At 37.6% G+C, this 18,848-nt stretch overlaps 2 protein-coding genes across 2 annotated transcripts; both read left to right on the plus strand.

Moving 5' to 3' along the window:
• Positions 1-6,898: 6,898 nt before the first annotated feature.
• Positions 6,899-11,870, plus strand: LOC137740857 (linoleate 13S-lipoxygenase 3-1, chloroplastic-like). The gene is made up of 8 exons (XM_068480664.1): positions 6,899-7,504; positions 7,700-7,980; positions 8,703-8,940; positions 9,044-9,373; positions 9,554-9,747; positions 9,978-10,279; positions 10,457-10,720; positions 10,900-11,870. Exons 1-8 carry the CDS (start codon positions 7,150-7,152, stop codon positions 11,654-11,656), a joined length of 2,721 nt encoding a protein of 906 aa, XP_068336765.1. The 5' UTR covers positions 6,899-7,149; the 3' UTR covers positions 11,657-11,870.
• A 1,654-nt stretch (positions 11,871-13,524) lies between these two features.
• On the plus strand, positions 13,525-18,835 carry LOC137740561 (thymidine kinase a-like). Its single transcript, XM_068480404.1, has 5 exons — positions 13,525-13,742; positions 13,894-14,054; positions 15,832-17,082; positions 17,229-17,291; positions 17,972-18,835. The coding sequence occupies exons 1-3, from the start codon at positions 13,525-13,527 to the stop codon at positions 15,882-15,884; spliced, it is 432 nt and encodes a 143-aa protein (XP_068336505.1). The 3' UTR covers positions 15,885-17,082; positions 17,229-17,291; positions 17,972-18,835.
• The last annotated feature ends 13 nt before the right edge of the window (positions 18,836-18,848 follow it).

An 18,848-nucleotide genomic window follows, 5' to 3' on the forward strand; every position in this document is an offset into this window, starting at 1 on the left:
ATCATTGTTACATCAACCACAACAACAACTAAATAGTTAATTTTGGTAGTTGTTGCTAACTTTTCTTATAATAAAAAGTATCAAATCATTGAGATTAATCTGGTGCTGATGGTGAATAGAGTAATGAATTCTCAAATGTAACATTAAACGAGAGAGAAAATATCCACTTCATGTGGATATGTATCATCTCTGTCCAAAAAGAATGAACACGCTCAGTAATTAACTGAGATCATTTAATATTTAAGATAAGTTATACATATGAACCATGTCAAAATGTACTTTGACTAAAATGTTAAAGTTGTTTTTTTTTTTTTTTTTTTTCTTTTCAAAGTATAACTTTTATTAAATTATAATAGAAACGTTTACATCTTCATTAAGAATATCAAATAAAAACTCGGGACTAAGAGCATCCCAATGGAAAGCACTTCCATGCGAGGCAACATACGAGGCTACAGCATGAGCAACGATATTTCCATTCCGCTTGACAAACATAAACCTCACACTTCCTAATTGAGACGCCAAATGACCAATATCATGGATAAGACACTCTAAAGTAGCATCTACCACATACTCCCCATTAAGCATACTAATTATCACCTGAGACTCAGACTCAATCTCCACTTTATCACAACCTATCTCAATACACACAATTAACGCCGCACGAATCACAGCAACTTCTGCCATCGTTCCCACCTGCCGCTTGCTGCAATCCGGCAAAGTCCCTCATAACCCACCCATATCCTCCTTTGAGTGTTTTAGAGACTTGATTTAGTTAGGGATTGATATGATTTGATTTAGTTAGAGTTTTGATATGATTTGATTTGGTCTAAGTTTCCTTGTTTTGTGAACAAAGGTTTGATTTTATTTATTTTCTATTATTGCTCCATTGTATTCTTATAAATACCTTATTATGAAGAAGAATCAAATATTCTGAACTATACGAGATTATTCAGAATTCTAAATTTTCCCTAAATCTTTTATTTTCAACTAAAGTTTCACTCAAATGCATGACATGCCACCTTCATTTTCTTTCTCAAATTAAAGTACTGATTGCGTTATTGAACTGTCTCCAATAATTCAACAGATAAGGGTTGTACAGAATTGACCAATTAACTAGTAATCATGCAGCCTTAACTTAAAACTCAAAGTAATACAGCCTTCTAAGCTTTCATAGAAATTACAATTTCGATCAATCAAATTCTAGTGAGATTTTGATTAATATTTATTGTTGACTGCTTTGCAAATGAGTTGTTATCAAAATAAGGTTGATTTGAATTATGAGTCATCAGATTGCTCTTATGAGAAGCACTAGAGGAAAGTTCGTGCAGGTGAGGTATGCAGCCAGCTTTCCGAAATAATTTACTTACAGAATGTCACAATTGCAGCACGCTATAAATTTGCTAATACTTCTGGTTTTCCATTACAATATGCAACTATGCAAAATCCACTAATTAGATACCCGGCCCACTCTACTTTTAGTGGCAACAATGTCCCTGTCCAAAGCTATACAAATGAGGGTTACTTTTTAAATGAAGTCCCGTTTGACAGCTCGGACTATACTGATTATTTTAATTGAATATGATAAGTAGCTATCAAATAGTACTGATTAAATTAGTAAACAATAAACAGTTTGGTACAATATCGGATTGATATCGTATTATTTATACTGGATTGGCAATGCACCGATAAGAGAACTTCGAAAATATATTATTATTTTTAAGAAAAAAATGATGATTAATGAAAAAGAAAAGGGGAGAAAACAAACTTTTTAACCTGCATTCGCAAACTTTTCTTCTAATTTCCCAAAAAATTTTCACCTAAAAATGTAACTTCAACAACTCCAAACACAGAACCAATCAAGCACCCAAAATCTGAACAACCCATATCATAATCTACCATTTTACAAACAACCCATATCGCCAAAAGGAAAATTCTCAAATCGAACTTCGACACATGCTGAGGACGATGAAAAATGAACATAGATTGACCTTCTGGAGATTTGGGGTCCTTCTGGAGATCTTTGAGCTCCTTCAGATCCGTTTGGAAGCCATGCGGAGGTCCTTCTGGAGATCTTTGAGCTCTTTCAAGATCTGTTTGGAAGCCATGGATCGACCTCGCAAGTCGTAACGGATCTCAGGAATGGAGGAAGGGGCGTTCCTCTGACGGAGAGAAGAAGAGAGAGAGAGAGAGAGAGAGAGAGAGAGAGAACTTGGCAAAGCAGAGAGTCGGACTAATAATACACCGATTTTGAGGAGGATAATTAGTCGGGTGTGAAGAGTATTAAAGTGATGGGGTCGGATATTAGTCCGGGTAGTATTAAAAACGTTAGGCACCCAACATTCGATTAGTACTATCCGATTCTATATATGACATACCAAACTAGCCTTAAAGGTATAATTAACGTTTGGAACTTTGCATGCGCACATAGATTTGGTAACAAAAAGCAAACTTCAAAGTATGGCAGCTTTCCTAGCGGAAAGACGCATGAATATACAATATACAATATACAATATACAACATACTGGTCACAACTTTTTAAGGCTTACAATTTATCAACAGACTACAGTCATTTATGTACGTATAGATAATTGACAATCGTAAATATATCACTCATGTGGATATCAACATACTATTAATAGATGTATGGTGGAGATTGGTCTAGTAAGAGTTTGTTAGAAGGTTCGAGTTAGTTACTTTGTAGGCTAGTATAAATTGTAAATTCTCTCTCATTTTCTGTAATCTGTTCAACTATCAAATACAAGCAGGGGTGGATGCATTGAGGGGCATGGGGGTCAGTTGACCTCCTGAACTTCAATGAACGTCTATAGATACTTTGGTTGTTGACCTTCCGAACTTCGGTGAATGTCCATAAATACCTTGGGTGCTACCCTTTTGAAGATTAGAGTTGACTTCATACATGCCATCCAACATCATCATTTTTGGACAAACATATTAATGGATGCAATGATATCAAACATTATTAGTGTGTTCAAGATAAGTGTGTTTCTTTGTTAAGCATTCATATGGGAGCACCCTTGAAACATGTTAGTTACCCTCGCAAATGAAGCATTAATAGGTGTGCAGTATGCATTTCCAAATAACTTCAGGCCTACCAAGATTCGATGAAATGACGATATGCATGCTATTTATGGTAAAAAAAATTTGCGCGCGCTATTTTTACTAACCCCTATAATATTATTTTCTGAATCCGCCACTGAATACAAGCTTTGATTTCCTTCTAAATCTTTTTCTCTGTAATTTCGATAGTTTCATGCCTCTTCTAATGTAGTTAACACATACGACCTACATGCATGAATGGTTGAAATATAGCATCTATATATAGCAAACACAGTTATAACACGTGCATGAATGATTGCTAGTAACCTACGTGCATGAATTATTGAAATGTGTAGTATATCTAACTTGAACAATCTGTGGCCAAACTCCGAAGTCTCAATTTGAAGTCTTCAGAAGCAGGAATTAATACGCATATAAATAAATCTGATTACGAGTTACCAAGTGCTCTAATATTGCACTTGGGAAATGTCATGGTGGTCAATGTGGTCGTGGCCAAATTAATTAATGTTGATTCTCTTGCAGTTTCTGGGTAGCTAGATGGTTAGTCGAACAGATTGACGCGAATCACTATGTTTAAGATATAAGGGGACAGATCAACACACAGAATTTTTCAGACCATTTTTTTTAGTCAAATACAAGATTATGTCTTGGATCCACCCAAAAGTTGATTCGGGTTGAGTTGGACGTGGTCCATATCCCACTCGGTCAGCTTTGATCGAATACATTGCAGTATGCTTACATGAAGTTTCCATGTCATTGTCGTCTATGGTTCTGTACTACTTTACTAATATTCGTACCAAAATTTTCAGCCACTAAATACAATATAGTATTATTCTTCACTATGTATACATGCAAATTAAATGGACGTATTGTATATAAAATTTGATAGACTTTACTTTACTATTAAATTCAAGTGTATTTAATACAAATTTTTAAGAGCAATTCTAGGTAATATTGTAATATCCCACATCGTCCAGGGGAGTGATCTTTATATGTATATTCCCATCCCTACCTAGCACTGGCTTCGGGTTCCATCGGAACTTCAAAGTTAAGTGAAAAAGGGGCTGGAGCAAGTCCATGATGGGTGACCCACTGGGAAGTTGCTCGTGAGTTCCCAAAAACAAAACCGTGAGGGAATGGTAAGCCCAAAGCGGACAATATTGTGCTACGGTGGTGGAGCAGGCCCGGGAAGTGGTCCCCCTCGGGCGGGGATGTGATAATATGATATCAGAGCCTAACCCTGGCCGTGGTGTGCCGACGAAGACGTCGGGCCCCTAAGTGGGGTAGATTGTAACATCCCACATCGCCCAGGGGAGTGATCCTTATATGTATATTCCCATCCCTACCTAGCACGAGGCCTTTTGGGAGCTACGAGACCTTTTGGGAGCTCACTGGCTTCGAGTTCCATCGGAACTTCGAAGTTAAGTGAGAAGGGGGCTAGAGTAATCCCATGATAGGTGACCCACTGGGAAGTTGCTCGTGAGTTCCCAAAAACAAAACCGTAAGGGAATGGTAAGCCCAAAGTGGACAATATCGTGCTACGGTGATGGAGCGGGCTCGGGAAGTGGTCCCCCCCAGGGAGGGATGTGACAATATGGTATCAGAGCCTAACCCTAGCCGTGGTGTGCCGACGAGGACGTCGGGCCCCTAAGTGGGGTGGATTGTAACATCCCACATCACCCAGGGGAGTGATCCTTATATGTATATTCTTATCCTTACCTAGCACGAGGCCTTTTGGGAGCTCACTGACTTCGAGTTCCATCGGAACTCCGAAGTTAAGTGAGAAGGGGGCTAGAGCAATCCCATGATGGGTGACCCACTGGGAAGTTGTTCGTGAGTTTCCAAAAACAAAACCGTGAGGGAATGGTAAGCCCAAAGGGGACAATATCGTGCTACGGTGGTGGAGCGGGCCCAGGAAGTGGTCCCCCCCCGGGGCGGGATGTGACAAATATGCTACTATGCATATTTGACACAAAAGTCTCTCAAACCAAAGTGTTATTTGCACCGGATTTGAATGCTTTGTAATTTGAAGTCAAATTTGACATCAATGTCATATTTATTTTAATTCATTTTAATGGTAGGTCCCTCATTCCACTAACATTCCAACTTTTTAAACATTTTTTTAATAATTAAAACCATTTAAAACTCTATTTAAATAATAAAATAACATTTGTCAATTCGGCTGGAGAAATACAAAATTTGACATAAGGTTTCAGATTGCTATATTAGTCATCAATTGTAATGTGACTCTTATAATTTGACATTTCCTTTAAGGATGATCTAAGATGTCAATAAGTCACCTTGTGTTAAATAAAGAATTTTTTGATCTAAAATATCCACAAAAATCTTGTGTTATTTAATTGTGACTTTTTGTGAGTTTGGCAAAAGTCTAGGTGTTCAAAATTTCATCTACTTTAAAGGATTTTTAAAGCCATGAATTTTGATGGACTTGGTGCTTCTGTTGTAAGTTTTTGTTATATTAAATCCAACCTCTTCCCTTTAAGATTTTGATAGATTTCATTTTTCTTAATTCTTTATTAGTATACTTCATCATCCACCATAATGCAATGACTATTATTATCAACTTCCATCATCATGTCGCCTCATAACCTTATTATGACCATCTCCTCCAGCTCCACCACCGCCAACATTGACACCATCATCGCCACCACTGTCATTCCAATGAGCATCATCGCGATCTCTACTTTGACCACCACCAAACACCACCATATTGCATGTATACAATTCATGAAGTTTATCATTTTACCTTATGTCCAATAAATTAACGTTTATATGATATTTTAATCCATAACATATATTTTTGCTCCTAAGAGATTGTTCTATTAGTGTTCATGTTATAAACACATTGAAATTTCAATGGAAAAAAAATTGAAAATGCTTTTTGAATAAGCATACAGTAGGTTTTTTTTTTTTTTTTTCAAAAAAAAACGTTTGTACGAGTCAAAAGCATTTCCAAATTTTTGTCTCAAACGTTTTTTGCCTTTCAGAAACAAGCACAAAACATATGTACGTATTCAATGAGATAATAGGTTCTTGATAGTTGACCAAAAAAAACTAGGTTCTTGATACATCATGAAGAACAAAAAGAATAAAAAAAAAAAAAAAAAAAAAGCTTACCTCTTTCAAACAATAGATGTTGAGAGAGACAATCCAAAATAGGACTTCGAATATAAAAGTAAATGCTTTAACCATTTAAACTGTAAGTTATCAAATGCTATAATAAAACAAAATAAAACTTTTTCTCGTGAAGAAATGTCAAAAGTTATCAAAGTTAATTAGTGATCAATAGCGGTAATGGGTAAAATAATTAACATGAAACTATGAATAGCCTAAAGATTTAGTATTGCAATTCTTATTTTGTAACAAAAAGTGGATATATTAAATAAGAACCAAACATGATCAAAGAGAAAAATGAAACTTTAGTTTATAATACGATTTTCAAAGACTTCATATTTTATCAAATCAACCATGGACCATTTGCTAATCCCCTTCTCCAAGAATCAACTTCACACTCATGAAACTTTTCAGCACACACGGACGCAGTTGCCATTTCTACAGAAGACAAGGAGACACTCGTCCTTTGCAACCAACATATCTTAGTTTCTCGTTGGCTTCCCCACGTTACCGCACCGCGTTTTTACTCGGAAACCTGAAACTCGTTTTTGACTCGGACCCGTTTAGTCTCTCTTTCTCTCTCTTTGAATTCGTCCCCAGAAAAATGTTTCCCAAAAACAAAAATACAAAAAACGAAGCCAACATTAAAAAGTAAGGGAAAATGCCCAAGTGTTTTTCACAAGCACATATTTTAAAATAAACGTGTGGACGGTGTGATCGAACTTTTCTCTCGCATGATCATTTTCTCTTTATATATATACACTAAAGCAGAAGCACCAACTCATCATATTCTGCGTATTCCATTGACAAATAAATCATCTCCCTTCTTCTGCAGCTACCTTTCTTTTTTTTTTCTCTGCACAAAGCAAGGAAAAAAAAGATTCAAACTTTCTCGAACAAATTTAAGTTTGCAGAGAATTAAGGAAGAAGAAGAAGATGGCACTGACTAAACAAATCATGGGCAGTTCTCTGATTGAAAAATCTGAGTTTTTTTCATCATCTTCTAAGTTGTTTTTGGCAAGACCAAGTTTGGTGCCTTCACAGAGGACGGCGGTGCATTTAAGGAGGTCACAGAGGGGTCCTTTGGCGGCCATCAGTGAAGATTTGGTGAAGATTGTGCCTGTTTTTTCTGCTGAGAAGCCTGTGAAGTTCAAGGTGAGAGCTGTTGTGACTGTGAGGAATAAGAACAAGGAGGATTTTAAGGAGGCCATTTCCAAACACTGGGATTCCCTCGCTGACCAAATTGGTAGAAATGTTGTTTTGGAGCTTATCAGTACAGAATTGGACCCAAGTAAGCAACTTTATCTCTGTCATTTGATTTTTTTTTTGTTTATTCAATTTGAACACTAAATATAAACAAGGGTGTGTGAGTGTGTGGAAATCACTTAGAAATATGAAAGTTAATTTCTTTAAGTACACTATTTAAAATTGTACTAAGATTTTTATTTCCTCATTTTTGGTTTTTTTTTTCCCTAAATTTTTGTAGGAACGAAGGCTCCCAAGAAAAGCAGTCAAGGTGTGGTAAAAGATTGGTCTAAAAAATCAAATCTAAAGGCAGAGAGGGTGAATTACACAGCTGAGTTTATGGTGGACTCAAATTTTGGCGTCCCAGGAGCAATCACAGTTACAAACAAGCACCAAAACGAGTTCTTTCTGGAGACCATAACCCTTGAAGGTTTTGCCTGCGGTCCACTGCATTTTCCTGTAAATTCCTGGATTCAATCTAAGAAAGATCACCCTGGGAAAAGAATAGTCTTCTGCAACAAGGTAGATTCCATTTTTCCATTTCCCATCGATTTTGCTTGGCCTAGGTTGGAAAGTCAAACCTAATTTTTTATTTAAGGCTTTGAATACATCTGCAAGTGACTAATAATTTATGTGGGTATATTTACGTCAGAGAAGTTGAATGGTTCAGTTCGTACCTTCATGGCAAGCAGCCTGTAGCATTTACAGATATTATTAATATTCTTATTTTATTTTTTGTTTTTTGATGGTAGAAAATTTTCATATATCACCAATTTATATAAATGGTAGAAAGTTTAATTTTAAATTATTAATTTTTTGTCACATATATCTCACCAATATATCATCCTGTGTTATGGTCATATTGAAAAATCTCTTGATGTAAAATTTTTTTATTGTGACCGGAACACTAGCCCCCACAGAGCATTACCAACGGAAAGGGATCCTCGCAGGATCCCTTCCATTGAATCCTTTCCATCAACTAATCCGGACCCTTGAAATTTGATCCAACGGCTAAAAACAGAGGTCCGTTTTAAAAGTTATAAGAAATTTAGCTGTTAAATTAAATTTCAAGGGTTTCAATTAATTGATGGGAAGGATTTGGTGGAAGGGATCCGTTTCCATTACCAACTATCATCATTCCAGTCTTTTTGTTCTATATTACTTAATTTATTACAGAATTTTTATTTTTGGCAGCATGTTTAAATGCATTAAATAATTATCGACTTTTATTTAATTTTGAGCAGCCATATTTACCAGACCAGACCCCTGAGGGGCTTAAGGAACTGAGACAGAGGGAGTTGAAGAATCTGAGGGGTGAAGGCAGTGGAGTTAGAAAATTATCAGATAGGATCTATGACTATGCTTTGTATAATGATTTGGGAAATCCTGATAAGGGAATCGACTTTGCTAGGCCTACACTTGGCGGTAAAAAAATCCCTTACCCTAGAAGATGTCGCACCGGTCGCCTCCCTACAGATACTGGTATGAAATGTTCACTCGTTAGACTGTCTGTCACATTATGTTACCAAACTGCTATCTTGATAACTTAAATTTGAATTGTCTGTTTGCTTTGTTTGTACCACAGACATGCAAGCGGAGAGCAGGGTTGAGAAGCCACTACCAATGTATGTGCCAAGAGATGAACAATTTGAAGAGTCAAAAATGGACACATTTTCATTTGGAAGGCTCAAGGGTGTTCTTCACAACTTGATCCCCACCCTTATGTCCAGCTTCAAGGCTGACAAAGACTTCCGGGGATACGCTGACATCGACAGCCTCTACAGTGAAGGCGTCCTCCTCAAATTGGGTTTGAAGGATGAATTCCTAAAGAAGCTTCCGTTGCCAAGTATGGTTAGCAAATTCCAGGACTATAACCAGGGCGTTCTCAAATATGACACCCCCAAGATCCTAAGCAGTGAGTTTCACTTACAAACATGCTCTTAATCAATATAAACCCCTCAATGTGTCCACTGAGTTTATAAAAATATGATTGCGCAGTCATTGTGTGGGAAAATAATAAACCCTAAATAACTAATTAATGACTCAGAAGCCATGATTAATCTTTTGATTAACTTAGATATTATTTCATGTGCAGAGGACAGGTTGGTTTGGTTGCGAGATGACGAATTTGGCCGCCAAGCAGTTGCAGGGGTTAATCCATTAAGCATTCAGAGGCTTAAGGTTTTTCCACCGGAAAGCAAACTTGATCCTGAGGTTTATGGGCCATTAGAGTCTGCTCTTAAAGAAGAACACATCTTACCGAATCTCTATGGCATGACTGTTCAACAGGTACTGCTCATTATCTCTTTTTTTTTTTTTTTAATACTTCCGATATTTTTTCTTAAGGAAGCTGTTATTGACATTCTGATCGTCAATCTGTAGTGCTGGTAGTTTAAATATGGCATACTAGGAGTTGGAATAACTTTTTCCAATTTTTATGGGACCTTACACCTCCTTCATGAACCATATTTTGTAATGTTGTTGCTCATTTTTGTTTTTTGTATTGTTTAATTTTGCAGGCATTGGATGAGAACAAGTTGTACATAGTGGATTACCATGACGTATACCTTCCATTTCTTGATCGGATTAATGCTCTGGATGGGAGAAAAGCATATGCAACTCGTACCATTTATTTCTTGACACCTACTGGAGCTCTGAAGCCCATCGCAATTGAGCTTACCCTCCCCAATACAGGACCAAGTTCAAGATCAAAGCGTGTTTTGACTCCTGCTGTCGACGCCACCACCAACTGGATGTGGATGCTTGCTAAGGCGCATGTCAGCGCGAATGATGCCGGCGTCCACCAACTCATACACCATTGGTACATAAATTCTCTCTTTTGTCATATTGGCTTATATTATTATGTGATACTTGATTATATATTATCAAAATTATTCATACCAATTTATGTGACCGACTTAGAGTTACTTATTTTATAATTATATATAATTTTGTTGCAAATGTTGTTTGTGCTAAAAATTTGTTGCGTTGGTTTCAGGCTACGTACCCATGCGACCCTAGAGCCGTTTATCTTGGCAGCACATAGACAGTTGAGCGCAATGCACCCGATTTACAAGCTTTTGGATCCTCACATGAGATACACACTAGAGATCAATGCACTGGCTCGCCAGAGCTTGATCAGCGCTGATGGTGTCGTCGAGTCATGCTTCACTCCAGGTCGGTATGCCATGGAAATCAGTGCTTCAGCGTACAAAACCTGGCGCTTTGACCATCAAAGCCTTCCGGCAGATCTTGTACAAAGGTAGGTGACTAAAGATATAGCATGTTGCATGCGTTTCCATTAGGTTTACTATTTTCCTGAATGTATGGTTCAAATTTACAGCTTGACAATATAAGTCTGGTTAGCGTACGCTACCTACATATACTATATATTTTTATGTTCTTCGTCTAATTTATTTGGTATATTATTTTGTAATGTAGGGGCATGGCAGTGCCTGATCCAACACAACCCCATGGTGTGAAACTTGTAATGGAAGACTACCCATATGGCAGTGATGGATTACTCATCTGGGGTGCAATCGAGAGCTGGGTTCGAACCTACGTGCACCACTACTACCCTGATTCAAGTGTAATCCGAAAAGACAGAGAGCTGCAAGCCTGGTACTGGGAATCCATCAATGTAGGTCACGCTGATCTCCGCCATGAAACCTGGTGGCCTTTACTGTCCACAGCAGATGACCTAGTCTCAATCCTCAGCACATTGATCTGGCTAGCATCAGCTCAACATGCTGCACTTAATTTTGCACAGTACCCTTATGGAGGTTATGTCCCCAACAGGCCACCCCTGATGAGAAGATTGATCCCGGAAGAGGGTGACCCAGAATACGCAAATTTCGTATCAGACCCACAAAAGTTCTTTCTCTCAGCTTTGCCAAGCGTCCTGGAAGCCACAAAATACATGGCTGTGGTGGACACATTATCGACACATTCGCCGGATGAGGAGTACCTCGGGGAGAGGCAGCAACCGTCTACTTGGTCAGGGGATGCTGATGTGGTGGAGGCATTTTACAAGTTTTCTGCAGAGATTAGAGAGATTGAGAAGGAGATTGATAGGAGGAATAGTGATCCAAATCTTAAACACAGGTGTGGAGCAGGAGTTTTGCCTTATGAGTTGCTTGTACCAAGTTCCGACCCTGGGATTACATGTCGTGGTGTGCCTAATAGTATTTCGATATGAGTCTCGAGAACATTTAGTTTATTATTTTGAGGTGGTGGTGGCAATTACTGACCGTTCTCAATAATTTGTAATTAAATCAGGCTATTTTGTCTTTGGGTTATCTAGTGGGATGTATATTCGGGACAAAAATAAAATCTAGTGGGATGTATATGGTAAATAATTTAATCGTAATTAATAATGTTCTAGAAATTGGTCATTTTCTCTCTGTTTCCTATCATCGACTTCTTTTTAATTATATTCCTCTTCTATTGACAAATTTTTATGATCAACAGCCAATTATTTCTCCTACCAGCATAAATAAGTACTAATTAATTAGAGAGCGAACAAAAAAAAAAAAAATTCTTGAATTTTACAAATTTGGTTGTAAATTATTACACTGTTTTAACTTTTAAGAGAAGTTTAAGATCACCTCAATTAGCAATGAAATCTTCCATAGGAGCTGGCCAGCGGAATATCACTGAAATAAATTGTTATAGTTACCAAAGCTTTGAAAATTTGCCATGCAAGTGGTAGCAACAGAAGCCCCCCAAATTATTCATGGGAGGTGGATTGTCTGCCTTTTCATTTCCATACTCTCCTCATGCTTTCATGTGATGTGTGATTACGGTTAAGCCACGTCAATATTTTATATTAATTTTTTTATAAAAATAATAAAACAAAAAGTAATAGGAATATAAAATGTTGACGTGGCTTAACCGTGACTACACAAACAGGAGGGCATGGGGAGAGTATGGAAATGGGAGGGTAGACAATCCACCCCCTTGTTCATCAGTGTCAGGTCCAAACTAAAATGATGGACAAGGATTGTCTGCCCTCCCACTTCCTGTGCCCTCTTGTGCCATCTTGTTTTGTATGGTCACGGTTAAGCCACGTCAACATTTTATATTGTTTTTTTATAGAGCTAATAAGACAAAAATGAATAGTAATATAAAATGTTGACGTGGCTTAACTGTAACCACACAAACAGGAGGACACGGAAGGGCACCGGAAGTGGGAAGATAGACAATCCTTGTCCTAAAATGATTCCAAGTTGGAATTTCCACCAAGCGATTGAGAATATTTTCTCAAAAAACTTGGCAGAAAGTTTTGGTTTCCATAACTATATAATTCATCAATGTCAGGTCCATTAAACCTTACAATCATGTAATATTTATCCTACGTTGGCTAAAATCTTACGTTGAAACGTTTTTTTTTTTCATTTGATTTCTATTGTTTATAGAGTTGAGAATATGAGTTTTTGAGTTTCAATTTCGCCCATCAACACTAAAAGTTGAGAAGATGGGTTTGGGGGGTTTGGTCTTCGTTGTGTAGATGGTGGCGAAGTCCCATCTTGGACTTAAAGACTCTATTCTTGGTTGAATATTTCAACGGAAAAGAAGTGGTTTCTCAACTTGAGAACGAGGTGAGTGTTCCCGACGATAAGTCACCTATGAGTATAACACATCATCTCCACGGTAGAACTTGGCAAGCTCATCCTCCACCACTACAGGGCACACAAATTGTCCATCACCATTCTCTATACCTATGCCAGCTTCATCGATACCCCTTGCATTCCTGCCTAAGTTCCGCAAATCACAATATCTGCATGGAAAGAAAAGTAATTATTAGTTTATTTTCTATGGTGTTTTAAATATAGACATATGAAAGCATGTACTTTATGCTTATGCAAATACAATCATGGGGACGTAGATATCAAGAAAGTATATGAAAGATTCATAAATAAGTAGAAACTTCACCAAATTATTCAATTGAGATTTTATTTTTTAAATAGATATAAAGATAAATTCACATTTTGAACTGGATTTGTGAGGCTAATTTAGATATAAAATTGAGTTTAAAATAATATTAATTCTTTCATTAAAAATAATATGGATATAAAAACTAAGTTTAGTGCAGCGGTTATATGTGTTGAAATAAAATTTCTCAACGATAAAACAGGAATCCATGGCCTCCTTCAAGCCCTCCATTCCCCCACCAGTGACTACTTTTCTACCTCCGGCGAGGTCCATGTCATCATGGGTCCCATGTTCGCCGGCAAAACCACCGCCCTACTCCGCCGGATCAAGTTGGAGGGCAACAGCGGCAGGTAAAGTTTAAATTTTTGGTTAAACCCAAGTTTGATTTGTGAAGATTTTGGGTAGAGATTGAAGCTTTGTGTAAGGTCGTGTTAAAACGGTACTAAATTTCCCTTAAATTTAGTACTTTATTTATTTATTATTATTATTTTTTATGTGCAGGAATGTGGCAATGATAAAATCTAGTAAGGATACGAGATACGCCATTGATTCAGTTGTGACGCACAACGGGGAGAAGTTTCCGTGCCGGGTGCTGTCTGATCTGTCGTCGTTTCGGCAGAGCTTTGGAGGAGATGCTGAGGGCAAGGTAATTTTGGAGTTGGGTAAGTGTTTAATCTTTGTTGGGTTTATGTCAATTCTTCTCCTTTTTTTTTTTTTTTAATAATTATTTGGACTATTGTTTTACCTTAGTATGTTTTACTATTGGGTCTTGGACCTTTGATTTCTGTAAAACATGTTATGGCATGGTAAAACAATTAGACGAAGGTCTGTCGTTTGCAGAAATGGATATTAGGGGGAGAGAGAAACGGGAGAGCGGGGGTGGAAGAGAAAAATGGCTGGGCTCTTTTGCACTAATTATTTTTATTTTAATTTTAATTTATTTGATAAGGGAGGTTGTGGTCTGGTATCATGGCTTAAATAAAAGCAGAAACCATGATGTCTATGAACTGGACAAAGTTTTGTCCAACTCTTTGTTCCAGTTCTTCTGCAAAGGGTGTGCATAGAGTGGCAAATGCTTTCTCTTTGTTATCTGTTTTAAAGTACCAAGACTAACAACTATTTTTTGCTTTGTCTAAAATAAAGAACCAAAAACACAATGTTGCTCTTTTTTTTTTCTGTATCTTATAAAAGCCATAACGTTAAAGAAAACATAATGTTGAGCGAAGAAGAACTCAGCAGATTGTATGTCACTCCTCCCCAACATTTTCTGTATGTTTTCTTCAATTATTTGTTTTTCGGTTTGTTTCTTTCCCGAGAATAAGAAGAAAGAAACAGGAAAAATATAATATTGGACAGTTAATTATTTATCTTGGGAGTGTTATATTTATTCAAGGCATCCAAGGAATTAGGTACTTAATTGATTGATTACCTGATTGAATTTCTTTGATTTTTTCTGAAAGAATTTGTATTTTTTCCTCTGGGGTTTGGATATTTTCTTGATTTTTACACTTTGGTCGTGGCTTCCACTCAATTTTTAATTTAATTTAATTTTTTTGGTATTATAGCAAATTATATATATAGTTTGCCATTATAGTTTGTGTGACATCCCACATCGCCCAGGGGAGTGATCCTTAAATGTATATTCCCATCTCTACCTAGCACGAGGCCTTTTGGGAGCTCACTGGCTTCGGGTCCGTAGGAACTCCGAAGTTAAGCGAGAATGGGGCTAGAGCAATCCCATGATGGGTGACCCACTGGGAAGTTGCTCGTGAGTTCCCAAAAACAAAACCGTGAGGGAATGGTTAGCCCAAAGCGGACAATATCGTGCTATGGTGGTGGAGCGGGCCCGGGAAGTGATCCGTCCCGGGCCGGGATGTGACAGTTTGGTATCAGAGCCTAACCCTGGCCGCGTGTGTGCCGACGAGGACGTCGGGCCCCTAAGGGGGGTGGATTGTGACATCTCACATCGCCCAGGGGAGTGATCCTTAAATGTATATTCCCATCTCTACCTAGCACGAGGCCTTTTGGGAGCTCACTGGCTTTGGGTTCCGTAGGAACTCCGAAGTTAAGCGAGAAGGGGGCTAGAGCAATCCCATGATGGGTGACCCACTGGGAAGTTGCTCGTGAGTTCCCAAAAACAAAACCGTGAGGGAATGGTTAGCCCAAAGCGGACAATATCGTGCTACGCTGGTGGAGTGGGCCCGGGAAGTGATCCGCCCCGGGCCGGGATGTGACAGTTTGGTCCTTTTTTGTAGAAAAATGACTAAAAGCAGCTTCAAGCAAGCAGATGAATTTGCTAAGTTTTGGTGTTCATATGCTGAATTTGTTTATGCTTTTTGTAAAGTCTGTTCAATTTATATCAGTTTCAGAATTTATAATTGTGATGTTTTTCAGTCTACGGAGTTAGTTGCATAATTGTGCGGCATCTTTTATATGCAGAGAAGAGACGTGCTGAGTCTCACTCCGGCATTCGGCCCTCCGTCCTCAAATGATCTCTCACACCCTCTCTCTAATTTCAGAACAATATGAAGCAGCTCGAGCTCTCTTTGCATTGAATGTTCTAATTTTTAAACGCTAATTGAATTTGTTGGTGGCTTTATGCAGGCATCTAATTGGAGGAGGATGCTCGAGTTCATCTTCTGATTCTCACAAAGATAAAGAAAAGTTTAATGAAAATTCTGGTAGTTCTGGTGAGAATTTGACACCTATAGGCTCCGCTGAAAACCCAAATGCTGGTAAAAATCCTGGTATTTCTTATGTAATATATTATTGTTTTATGAGTACAAAAAGGTTAAAAAAAGGGGATGATTTGATCAGTATAAATACACGAAAAAGGAGAGCATTTTTAATTTAGAGGGTTTTGTTTATGTGTTTGGATCCTAGGTGTAACTAGATAACTTGGTTCTCTTTTCATTTTGAGGAAATAGCGGTTTTTTAGGGTTCTGTGTGCAGACTTCAGAGTTTAGTGGTGCTTGCTTTCAATCTGTTTTCAAAAATATTGTTTTGTGAAGTGATGAGGCAATCAGATTTCTGGGGTTAATGAAATTGTTTGGTGTGATGCTCTTTCTGTGTTTGTATTAATTGAGTTTATAATGTATTTTAAAGTCTGAATTATAGATTCGTTTTCTGTATTGAATGTCAAATTATCAGTGTATAGATACAAAAAATGATTCAATGTATGTATTTTTATGTGTGTTTGTTCCCTTCGTCCCTTTCTCTTCTTCTTTTGCTTCGGTGGCTGAAGCACCACCTTAATGGCTACATCAAAAGCAGCTTTCACATTCAATTTTATTCTCCCAAAAGCTACAAAATTAGCTCCAATGATGGGTGATGTCCGAGAGCCATAAAAGCAGCAGCTCTCAAATGAAGCTGTCAGCCAGCTTCTGTTTTTCCTCCAGTCTGCTGCTTCAATCAGAAAAGCAGCTATTGCTGCCAAATAAAAATGCCAAAAGAAAAGGAAGGCTACTTCCTAGCCTTATTTTCAGTGATGCTGTCCTCCTTTTTTTTTTTTTGGTACTATCAGTCGAAAGTGAATTTGGCCACATATTTAACAGTTTTTGTAGGAAAATGATGAGTGTGAAGCTCATAATACATTATTTCTCCCACTTGGGCAAACACTCAGTGCACGAAGACACCAGAAAAACACCTTGAAACACAATCCACTCAGTGCATGAAGACACCATCGAAAAGGTCAGTTCATCTAACTTCAGCAATTGACTCCCAAACTCTGAATCTGATTTCCTCTCCTTCTGCTGTTCTCCTCCGTTCCCCTCTTCTCTCTTTCTTCCGTAAATTTAATCAACTAATTCGATTATTCATTTTTTTGTTTCCGATAGAACATCTATGGCTCCATGAAAGATTCAGTTTTTGCCTGATCATTGTCAAATGCTGTAGCAACTGTAAGTTTGTCAAAATTTATAATTATGGTTATTGATGGTTGGAATTTTGATCGTAGTGATCCAGATTTACTTGCTCATGATCTTTTTATTGCTTTACTGTGGAAAGATGGTAATTCACTGTGAAATGTGCTTAATTTAATGGAGATTTGATAGGTTTTTAATACAATTAGGTTAATTGGATAATGGATATTGGAGATTTTCTCTAAGGGATTATGATTAATGTAGAATTTATAACATTAACAAATCTCAGTGGCTCAGATTTCTAACATTGGCATTTGTAGGAGTTCCATTTTCTCTCCCAAAACAATTTGTTAATTGAAAATTGTTTTCTTTCTGCAGAAGGTGGTACTGAAATTGGATTTACATGACGATTCAATTAGACTGTGTATTGCCTAATTAGTTATTAACATTTGTTTATTTATCTCTGCAAAGCTTTCATGCTTGGATTTTAAACATATGATTCAATTAGAAACCTATAATGTTGATGGTAGTAGAACATTCAACAGATAAATATTCAACATTGGGTGGCTCTGGCAAAATCATATAGGCTAAGATTTGGTAATATATGGAGGTGAGACGAGCTATTTCATTCCGGACTAAGACCTAAGAATCTTTGCAATTCTTATCCTTTAAATTTTGTATTTTTTTAAAAAATATTTATTAATTTTTTGGTGATGCAGAATCGCAGATAGATGAACATATTCAAAGGGAATTCATGAACCATAGATCACTGAAGCATCCGAATATCGAATATCATTCGATCCAAAGAGGTTAGTGATCATAAACTATTTTCATTTTGTATTTTTTTAAAAAAATATTTATTTATTTTGGTGAAGCAGATGGATAAACATGTTCAAAGGGAAATCATGAACCACAGATCACGGAAGAATCCAAATATCATTCGATTCAAAGAGGTCATTGATCATAAACTATTTTCGTTTTGTATTTTAAGGGGATGAATTTGGCAAGTTCTGTTTGATTTATGTATGAGTATCTGCTGGGGTTGGGTGGATGACAACAGAACATGCTAAATTTGGCCCTTGGTGTGCTTAAACTGGTATGGGGGATGGTTGGAACTTTGAACCCGGAATGCAGTAGGACTAAGAAAAATGCCCTACCCAACGGGGCAATCCACTACTTGAAGAATTGTTGTTAAAATAACACTGCTAAAAATATGAGCTTTGCTTCCTGCACTTTGTGCCTTATTCATGCAGTTACGCCTGAAATGTGTCTTATTCATGCAGTTACGCCTGAAATAGTTGGTTTATTTATAAGATTGCACTGGGCTTAAGAACGGTTTTTCAGTGTTTGGGCTGGATCTAGACTTTGAGTCGGGGAGAGAGAGGGAAGCGGGACAGGAGGGTTGACGGGTTGGAGGGAGAGGTTCGCTGGGATTTAGGGGAGAGGGGAGAGGGGAGAGGGTTTTTGGCAGTGAGGTATGGGTTTGGGGAGAGATTAAGGGAGAAGTATGCGGTAGGCTGACTTCCAGAGATTTCTTTTCACCCCTTCACTCATCACGAACCCACCTTTCCTCTCTCTCTCTCTCTCTCCCACCCC

This window comes from Pyrus communis, chromosome 7 (assembly GCF_963583255.1).
Source record: "Pyrus communis chromosome 7, drPyrComm1.1, whole genome shotgun sequence".
Taxonomy (NCBI): Eukaryota; Viridiplantae; Streptophyta; class Magnoliopsida; order Rosales; family Rosaceae; genus Pyrus; species Pyrus communis.

Excerpts from the sequence above, each read along its gene's own strand:
- LOC137740857 (XM_068480664.1), top strand. The coding sequence starts at position 7,150 with ATGGCACTGACTAAACAAATCATGGGCAGTTCTCTGATTGAAAAATCT. Across the intron at positions 7,505-7,699 it reads CAGTACAGAATTGGACCCAA|GAACGAAGGCTCCCAAGAAA; the intron begins GTAAGCAACTTT and ends AAATTTTTGTAG. Across the intron at positions 7,981-8,702 it reads GAATAGTCTTCTGCAACAAG|CCATATTTACCAGACCAGAC; the intron begins GTAGATTCCATT and ends AATTTTGAGCAG.
- LOC137740561 (XM_068480404.1), top strand. The coding sequence starts at position 13,525 with ATGGATATAAAAACTAAGTTTAGTGCAGCGGTTATATGTGTTGAAATA. Across the intron at positions 13,743-13,893 it reads TTGGAGGGCAACAGCGGCAG|GAATGTGGCAATGATAAAAT; the intron begins GTAAAGTTTAAA and ends TTTTATGTGCAG. Across the intron at positions 14,055-15,831 it reads CAAGGTAATTTTGGAGTTGG|AGAAGAGACGTGCTGAGTCT; the intron begins GTAAGTGTTTAA and ends TTTTATATGCAG.